This window comes from Benincasa hispida, chromosome 12 (assembly GCF_027475165.1).
Source record: "Benincasa hispida cultivar pf3 chromosome 12, pf3_genome.v1.1, whole genome shotgun sequence".
Taxonomy (NCBI): domain Eukaryota; kingdom Viridiplantae; phylum Streptophyta; class Magnoliopsida; order Cucurbitales; family Cucurbitaceae; genus Benincasa; species Benincasa hispida.
In genome coordinates this window covers 81,421,961-81,431,469 of record NC_143489.1, presented here as the reverse complement: position 1 = coordinate 81,431,469, position 9,509 = coordinate 81,421,961, and the positions used below count along the sequence as shown (strand labels likewise).

The following is a 9,509-nucleotide window of genomic DNA, read 5'->3' as shown; positions in this document are numbered from 1 at the left end:
AGTTGGTTAATTATGTTTTACAGGTTATTCAGATCAAATTTAAAAAAATTACAAACTATAAATTAAAAATATTTAAAAGACAATTTTCAACTAATGAAAGAACTCCTCACACATATTGTACTGCGTCCACGCATAATTTGTCCTTTTATTTTACTTCTTACACATACATACATGTGTGTATACATACATACACATGTGTGCACACATACATATATATAGTGTATATATATAATCCTGATATTTTGAATAATTTTTCACCTTTAAAATTTGGTAATGATTTTATTTAATTCTTACCAGGTTAAATGTTGCACAGTTATGCATTATATGAGAATCTTTAAATTCATTAATTTTTATCAATTTATATCCTTATAGTTTTGGTGTTGTGTTTGTTGTGCCCCCATTAAATTTGTAAGAAAAAATTGTAGCACTTGGTCAAGTTTGAGATAAAAATTATCCTAAATTTTAGGAATTCAGTTTTCCCATAAACAATATTATTTGATCAATTTTGGCTAGCTAGTATAGCCAGTGGAATGACAACAATGAAATAATCAATACTATTATGTCAATTTTGATATGTTAGGCCTGATTTGATAATCATTTTATTTTTTATTTTTGTTTTTGAAAATTAAACTTATTCATATTTCTTACCATGATTTGCATCTTTCTTAATTATAATAGTTAAATTCTTAGCCAAATTCAAAAAACAAAAACAACTTTTTGAAAGCTACTTTTTTTAGTTCTTAAAATTTGGCTTTTTATTTTTAAACAATTGATGAAAAGTAGATAACAAAAGAAGAAATTTAAGAGTGAACGTAGTATCCATAGATTTAATTTTAAAAAACAAAAAAAATAAAATGATTACCAAATGAAGTAACTTTTGAGGAGGGAAACATAGATGAAAACCCACCAAGAATATATATGTACATTATAAAAAACTGACTTTATTTTGTTTGTCAAATCTTTACATCAATATTAGTGACAAAATGTTTTTGTAACATTGGAGCCTTTAGCTGCCATGATATCAAAATAGAGTGATCATAAAGCCTATACTAGCATGATTAAAGAAATTTTTAAAAAGTTGATAATTGTTATTTGTATCAACATGTTAAACCTTTTTTTTTTAAAAAAAAAAAAAAAAAATAGCTCATTCATAAGAATTTTGTATTGGGAACACCAAAATAGGTTGCAAGGATTCATGACAACTTTCAATTTTGAAAAAGTCAAATAAACGATACCTTTCAATTTTTCTTCCTTGTCATAAAGTTAAAACTTTGTGTGTATTTTGATTTTCACATTTTATTTCCTGATAAAATGTTTCTAATTCTAGTTCAAATAATATCAAGTCTAGTGCACATTTTATTTAGTTTATGTACCGTGCAAAAGCAAGAGTTTTGATTTAGTCGTCACTTTGTTTCATTAAGTCTAGTTCACAGGTTTTAATTTTTGATTTAGTGGTCAATTTATTTCCGATGGTAATTTTGCGAGGTTTTAGGTCAAAGTGAAATTTATTTTTGAAAATAAATGTTATCTAAAACGCAACAAAATAAATGTTACATAACATCAAAGATAAACATAGAAAACTAGAACTAGAACAAAACACAAAGCTTTGGTAACCCAGTTTGGTGTAGTACCACCTATGTTTCAGGAGCAGTGTGCCTGTGGAGAGATATTTTCACTAATATAAAGTCAAGCAATTGCAACAATATGTTTATCTATAAATAAACGACAATTACAGTGACACTCAAATAGCCAACTTAGCGAATGATCCACCTAAGTGTGAGATCTCCTCACTTTGAACATATTTAGGTTCCCCCTAACTGTGAGATCTCCTCACTTTCAATGTATTTAGGCTCCTCCTAAGTATAAAAATATTAGTGAACATTCACTTAGGCCTCTTAAGTACGGGACTTCCTTTCAACTTCTATCTTTCCACCCTCAAATGAAGACCACTTCACTTCATGAACTTAGGCTCCCCCAACCTTCTCAAGTAGTGATGTCTTAGGCTCTCCTTAAGACCAAGCATGTTTCAACAACAATCAAAAGCACAACTTCAAGATAAAAAATAATTCTGAATCACAATCATTGAGATTGGCATATACCACGACCACCATAAGATGAAAAGCTTCAAACAAAATGTTCAAAAGCGCCAACTCTAGCAAGACATCGTCTTGGATTTAAATAGACACAACGGAAATAGGAAAACACCCATATGCAAAATCTACAGAGCATAAACAAGGAAAGAATCCAAAAAATAAATTTGTAGAATTTGCTATATAAGAAAAAAATAAAGTTTGTAGAATCAGCATTCTGAGAGAAATTCTATGAGACAATTTTTGTGGCATCATCAAAACAGCCTAAAAAACAAACTCAAGCATCCTTAAACGAATACAACCAATTTCATAATCTCTAACAAACTCCTCCTTTGGCTATTATTTTTTAAGGCAAGATAATTGAACACAAACACAACCAGCAAGTTAAAAACATAGAATCAGACAAAAAAAAAATCATAAGAGATGCAGAAAACCAATAACCACACAACCTAAAGACTATCTTATCAAAGTAGAGATAACAACAAGAAGACAGAGGCAGAACTATTCTTCCCCTTTGTCTATCTTAGAAAAACAACCAAAACAGTTTAAACCACCAGGACCACTATCCATTCCACCAATAGTAAAGGCAATTTCAGTTGTAGTAGCAGACAAACACATCACTTGAAATAAAACATTCACCTTAGCTTTTCGTTCAATACACTGGTGAATTTGAAGAGACACTTCCCATAATTCAAAGGTCAATAATTGCATAATTCGTTTACTAAATAAAACAGTCATAATGGATTATTCTCCTTGAAATGTAATATCAATAGGCTGGTTTGAAATATTTTTTGTTGCCGCTACAAAGAACATGATATCCTTGAAACATATTGCAACTAAAGGTAAGAACATCAGGAGTAAGACCTATACACTCGTCCACAATAACCAAAACAGACTTTTGAGCCAACAAAATCCCACAAATCAAATGAAGATAGCAGGTGAGCAACTTGATGACATGAGAACTAATAAGACACATAACTTGAAGGATGACATATTTGACACTCAGCTCTGCTAACAACAACTTGCTAGTTTTAGGCCAAGCCTGTCTCACTCTACCTATCAATTCTATCACAAGATCCCTCATGGTGGGTCTTTGTGTAGGAGCATTGTCTACACCAGCTCTTTTAAGAAATTTATTAATAAGAGCATCAAGGAACACAAAATAGAGCTCCCTCACATGAACTCTCCTGAAATTTGGACTATCAAAATCATCAAACCCATTTGGAAAATTCACAAAGAAATCTTGAACAAGTTTCAGATAGTTAGGATCAATATTCAATACAGTCTTTATCAAACCCGGTTTGACGATTAATTTCACAAACTCTAAGCAATCTTGAGCTCTATCAGTGAGCTCCTGCTCAACGCTAATTTTTCTTCTAACTACATATTTCCATGACCTACCACTTGCCTCGTTGTGAAGGGGCATTCCATTAAGAGGCACAGAGGGAATAGAAAGAGAAGGATTCTTTTTACTTCGTGCACAATAATTATCTTCCTCAGAGGTTAAGTCTTCGACTACATCTTTAGCAGAAACAGATGTATCACTGTCAGAGACAAAAATATTTTTCTTAGATGAACGAGAGGAACCTTCAAGACTTGAGGCATTAACATCTTCAATTTACAATTTTTTTTCTTTATACTTAAAACACTCAGAATAATATCATCATCAGAACTCATCTCTTTAGAGTTCCTTTTGAAAGAATGAAATTCCATAGCAGAAGCGTGTGAATACATTTGCCAATGTAATTCATTTTAGAAATGTGCGAAAAATAGAGAAATCATACATAGGATAAAGATATATACTTACAATATGCTTTTAAGGAAAATAGAAGAATACCTCTTGAAGACCCTCTTCAACACAGTCTTCTTCCATTTCACAAACTCATGAACACCAGATCTTCTTCCCAAACTCACGAATGAACATGAACCTGTAGCAACACACCACCACTCGATTTTCTTGTTATTGTCCAAACAAGGATCAAGGATTGTGGGATCCTTAATTTGATAAGAAGAGTTCTTATGAGAGAGAGCTTTGGTGTGAGGGAGAAAAGAATTTTTTGTAGAGAGAAACTCTCTTTTTCTATGATATTTATCAATGAACAATATGACAAAAAAAAAAAAATTCCATCTCTTTTCACGAATGAAAATGAAGTGGTTGGATAGGGGAGTACTACTTCACAAATAGGGTTGACAAAAATCCCCGTAGGGTCAGGTCCCCGCCTCGACTGGGGCGAAAAATCCCCAATTTGACCGGGGATGGGGTCAAACCGGGGATCCTTATGAACGAATCAGGATCACTTCGTTTGTAGCATCTTTACAACAACGTGTAACAACTACAGAGTGAGCAGCATCCGATAGTGTTACCAGAATAAGGTACCCAATCTTAATCGTATGCTATAGCTTATTTTGACTATTTAAGTGAACCTAATCCACTTTTATGTCTCCACATAAAGTTTAAGTATTCATATAACAGCCATGGATCTTAGTTTATTGGATTTAGACTTTATAAGTGCAATTTATAGATTCAATAACAACTTTATTGAAATAATGTCGAATAACATCTTTTATTGATAATAGAATATGTTTAACTTTATAAACTACGAGTTTTAAGACATACAACCCAACAATTTTTTGGTCTGATCTTATGCAAACTCATTGCACAAGATGCCCCCACTTCTCATGTCACCACATGAACGAATTAGGATCACTTCGTTTGTAACACTTTACAACTCCTTGTAACAACTACAGAGTGGGTCACATCCAATAGTGTTAACAGAATAAGGCACCCAACCTTATTCCTATGCTTTAGATCATTTTGACTATTTACTCGAACCTGATCCACTCTTATGTCTCCACATAAAGTTTAAGTACTCATGTAATAGTCATGGATCTTTTAATTTATTGGATTTATTTCTAAAACGAAATAAACAGTCCATATATTCAATAACAACTTTATCGATTTACAAAATTAATTTATTATTTACAAACCACGAGTTTTAGGACATAAAACCCAACAAAAAGGTGTGCTTAATTTTCATGGAGGCCAAGGGAGGCCTTATTTTTTTCTTCTCCCTTTGTGTTTTCAGTATCACTAGGCTAGATTTTAGTTTAATTTTGGATTGTAAGCATGGATTAGGTCGTTTTCTCACGAATTTTTCTATGAATTTTTTAGGAAAATTTAATCTAATTTCTTGGATCAAGGATTCAATGTTAAATTCTTGAGTTTTCTACTTCCAATTGATGTTTTGCAATTCTAAATTGTGCATTCTTTGAATTTTCTTGATTTTTTGAACGCATGATTTTGAGATTGTTTGTTCATGTATAATCGTGCATGCTAATTGATTCTTAGTTCATCAAAATTTTGCATGAATATCTTGTCAAATTTATTTTTGCATAAGAATGTCTTGCTAAGGTCTCTTAAGTAGGTGATAACTTGTAGAAATATAAGTTTTTATAGCTTTTTTCTTAGAATAATAAAGGAAGGAAAGAAGATTATGCCTCAATCATGCTTAAAATTCATGCTAAATATCAAACTTGCGCTAAAGCATCTCAAAAGCACCCTCTAACCGCATATCATGAGCATATTGCACCAAGAGTATTTATTTTGCAGGTGATCATAGGAGACGCGCATGCTTTAATCTTTCAAAGAACAAACAAACGATCACATGCCTCGAGATCTCTGAAACTGTACCAACGGATTTTTGATCGAGCTTCCAGAATATTGACCATGTTTGAAGTGCTGACATTCACACCTACCACGTCAGATGATGACGATTGATCAGAGTGGGAATCCCAACAAGGAACAATGCATGGTTTTATAAATAGAGTCTTGATGCCAAGAAGAAGGCATCCGATCTTTAGAAAATTTATGATCTAGAAATTCTATGATTTACGAGAGAGAAATCCAACTCCATCTTTCTCACCCCTATTCATCATTGGACCCTCACCGAAGCAAGAGTACGAGAGGGTCTTCTCCATCCCGCTCAACCATCCCAACATCAGCAGCCTAGACATTCACCTGTTGAGAGCAAAAAAATGCTACCAATAACCTCTTCACCTTATTCTTTTATCATTTTGTGTTGTACTGCATTATAGTTTAAGAAATTATTCACCTGTATTCAACAACTATATCTCTATCTTAATATTATCATGTCTTCATTCGCCATTTTCTATATCTTCGTTTTCATTTTAACCTTTTCCATGAGTCACTAATCTCAACGGGGTAAAGGGGAAGGTTAATATCATGAGCTAAGTAGAATCTAAGGAAGTTGTCCTATTTGTTTAATGTATAGTTATTTAAATGCTGGCCTATAAACAATCATAGAGACAAGTAGCTATAACTAGCCTCCTGAGAAGGAAAGCAGTTGCAGAACTCATTAAACAAAGCAAGAAGTATTTCTGGAGATAAAAATAACCTTGTGCTCATAACAACTTTAGTGTATTGGCCATCAAAAGGTGTGCGATAATTGGAAGTTGCGAGCCAGGATAAGTTCATGCGATAATGCTTGGTGATGTGGTATGAATCTTCTCCCCCACCCTGACTTTTCCATACATTTTACCTTCACGTTAAGGCCGTTGTTTTCTACAGTATCTCTTTACGATTATCTCTCACGAGCATCTTTGCCAGTTTAGAACCAAGTTAATCGCATGTTTTTTACCTCATTCTTATAAATTTGTAACTATGCTGCATTGACACACTTATCTATCTCGATTGGTATAAATCACCGTGTTTGACCTTAGAACACCCTAAGAAACTCGTAATCAGGTTACATTTGGCCTGACAATGAGAAAACTTGTGATCGACGCATCTCACTACACTTAGACGCAGAATATTAATAACACAAATACACCTTAGTGTGGACCAAAATCAATGCATATTTTCAGTGCAAAAATTTTTTGGCAGCACTACCAAGGATTTGGCAACTAATTGAGTCTTTATTTTTTTGTGAATTCTATAGGCACCCTTTCTCTTTTTGGAGTACTATAAGCTTAAGCGATAGATTGCAGACAATATATGAGTATGGGAATAGAATCCAAGCTTAATGTTGACCCTGCAATAGAAAGAACTTTTAGTCACATAGTAAGGCAGAATCGTAGTCGGCGTAGAAGAAATATGGCTAACAACAACAACAACAATTAGAACAATCTAACGGAAGCAAATGGTATGTTCGGACATCAACTGCTAGATCCTATTCTCCTTATTGTTGATCATAATATTCCTATGAGGAATTATGAGACCCTAAATCTCTATGATTTCTCGCCTGGCATCATGAGGCCAACCGTTGATGAGAATGTAAGGTTTGAGATCAAACCACTAATGCTGCAAGTGGTCTAGAACGCTAGATAGTTTAGAGGATTATAGGGTAAAGATCCACATGCCTATCTTACAAGCTTCGTGGAGATGTGCAATACATTCTCCATTCTAGGCATGACACCAGAAGGGATCCATTTATCTCTATTCCCTTATACTCTCTGAAACGAGGCCAAGAAATGGGCCTATTCCCTTGAGCTGAATGAGATAGTATCTTGGGATTTGTTGATTGAATGTTTTATGAAGAAGTTTTTCCCTTCAGTTGTTAACACAAGGAGACGACATGATATTCTAAATTTTGAGCAAGGAAATGTGGAAACCTTAAGCATCGCATGGGCCTGATTCTGATGTCTTTTAAAGAATTACCCATATATTGGTATTCCTGACTATATTCTGATGAAACATTTTACAATGGGCTGAATAGAGCCACATAGGCGATTGTAGATGCCTCCGCAACAGGAGGATTCATGGACAAGACCTACACAGAGGCGAAGGTGATTTTAGATCGTATTTCAGGAATACGGATGACTGGGTTGATGATAGCTATGGAAGCTGGAACGCTGAAAAAAGGAAACGGAGGGGGCAATAGTACCAACAGATGTGGTAAGTTCATTAGCCACCCAAATGTGTACTTAACTTCTTTTATATGGACCATGGCAATCAATCAAGGAGCTTTGAACAAAAATGTTGCACACTTGAACACAATGACACAAGTTGCGGCAATGAGCTACATACAATGTGGGGAGCCTCACTCTATTGAAGCTTGTTTGCATGACGCATAGACAGTCTGCTCTATCCACAACAACCCGTTCAATAATACCTATAATCCGAGTTGTAGAAATCATCCCAATTTTGCTTGGGGAGGGAATCAAGATCAGACTGGGCAGAAGAACTTGCATCTGCAGCAGCAGGCGCATAGGGGGAATCCTCCCGGATTCAACCAGCATCCTCAAGGCCATCAACAACACCAGAACTGTCATCAATTCAATCATAACCACACATCCAGTTCCAATGCATCATCATCCTTAGAAGCACTTCTCAAGGAGTATATTTAGATAAATGACAAATTAATTCAATTGCAAGCCTCTACGATACATAATTTATATCATACCCCCTCCCAGTTTACCCTCTAAAACTGAAAGAGAACATGACGACAGTAGTTACCGACCTAGGTACCAGCACTTACTGCCCAACTTAAGGTTTGAGATCAAACCATTAATGCTACAAGTGGTCCAGAACGCCAGACAATTTAGAGGATTATAGGGTGAAGATCCACTTACAAGCTTCATGGAGATGTGCAATGCATTCTCCATTCTAGGCATAACACCAGAAGGGATCCGTTTATCACTATTCCCTTACACTCTCCAAGACGAGGCCAAGAAATGGGCCTATTGCCTTGAGCCGAATGAGATAATATCTTGGGATCTGTTGATTGAACGTTTTATGAAGAAGATTTTCCCTTCAGCTGTTAACACAAGGAGGCGGTAGGATATTCTATATTTTGAGTAGGGAGATACGGAAACCTTGAGCACCGCATGTGTCTGATTCCGATGTCTTTTAAAGAATTACCCATATATTGGTATTCCTGACTGTACTCGGATGGAAACATTTTACAATGGATTGAATAGAGCCACATAGGCGGTTGTGGATGCCTTTACAATAGAAGGATTCATGGATAAGACCTACACAGAGGCGAAGGTGGTTTTAGATCGTATTTCAGGAATATGGATGACTGGGTTGATGATGGCTATGGATGCTGGAATGCTGAAAAAAGGACACGGAAGGTGCGATAGTACTAGCAGGTGTAGTAAGCTCATTAGCCACCCAAATGGCTATTGTAACTTCTTTTCTATAGACCATGGCAATCAATCAAGATGCTTTGAACAAAAATGTTGTGCACTTGAACACAATGACATAAGTTAGAGCAGTAAGCTGTATACAATGTGAAGGAGCTCCACTTTGTTGAAGCTTGTCTGCATGGCGCATAGACAACTTGCTCTATCCAAAACAACCCGTTCAGTAATACCTATAATCCGAATTGTAAAAATCACCTCAATTTTGCTTGGGGAGGGAATCAAGATCAGACTGGGCAGAAGAACTTGCATCTG

At 35.0% G+C, this 9,509-nt stretch overlaps 1 protein-coding gene across 1 annotated transcript; it reads right to left on the bottom strand.

Annotated features, from left to right (window-relative positions):
* Nucleotides 1–2,225: 2,225 nt before the first annotated feature.
* On the bottom strand, nucleotides 2,226–4,172 carry LOC150032233 (uncharacterized). The gene is made up of 2 exons (XM_090308629.1): nucleotides 3,928–4,172; nucleotides 2,226–3,634 (listed from the first exon to the last, which is right to left on the bottom strand). The coding sequence occupies exon 2, from the start codon at nucleotides 3,514–3,516 to the stop codon at nucleotides 2,857–2,859; it is 660 nt and encodes a 219-aa protein (XP_090164755.1). The 5' UTR covers nucleotides 3,517–3,634; nucleotides 3,928–4,172; the 3' UTR covers nucleotides 2,226–2,856.
* Between the last annotated feature and the right edge of the window lie 5,337 nt (nucleotides 4,173–9,509).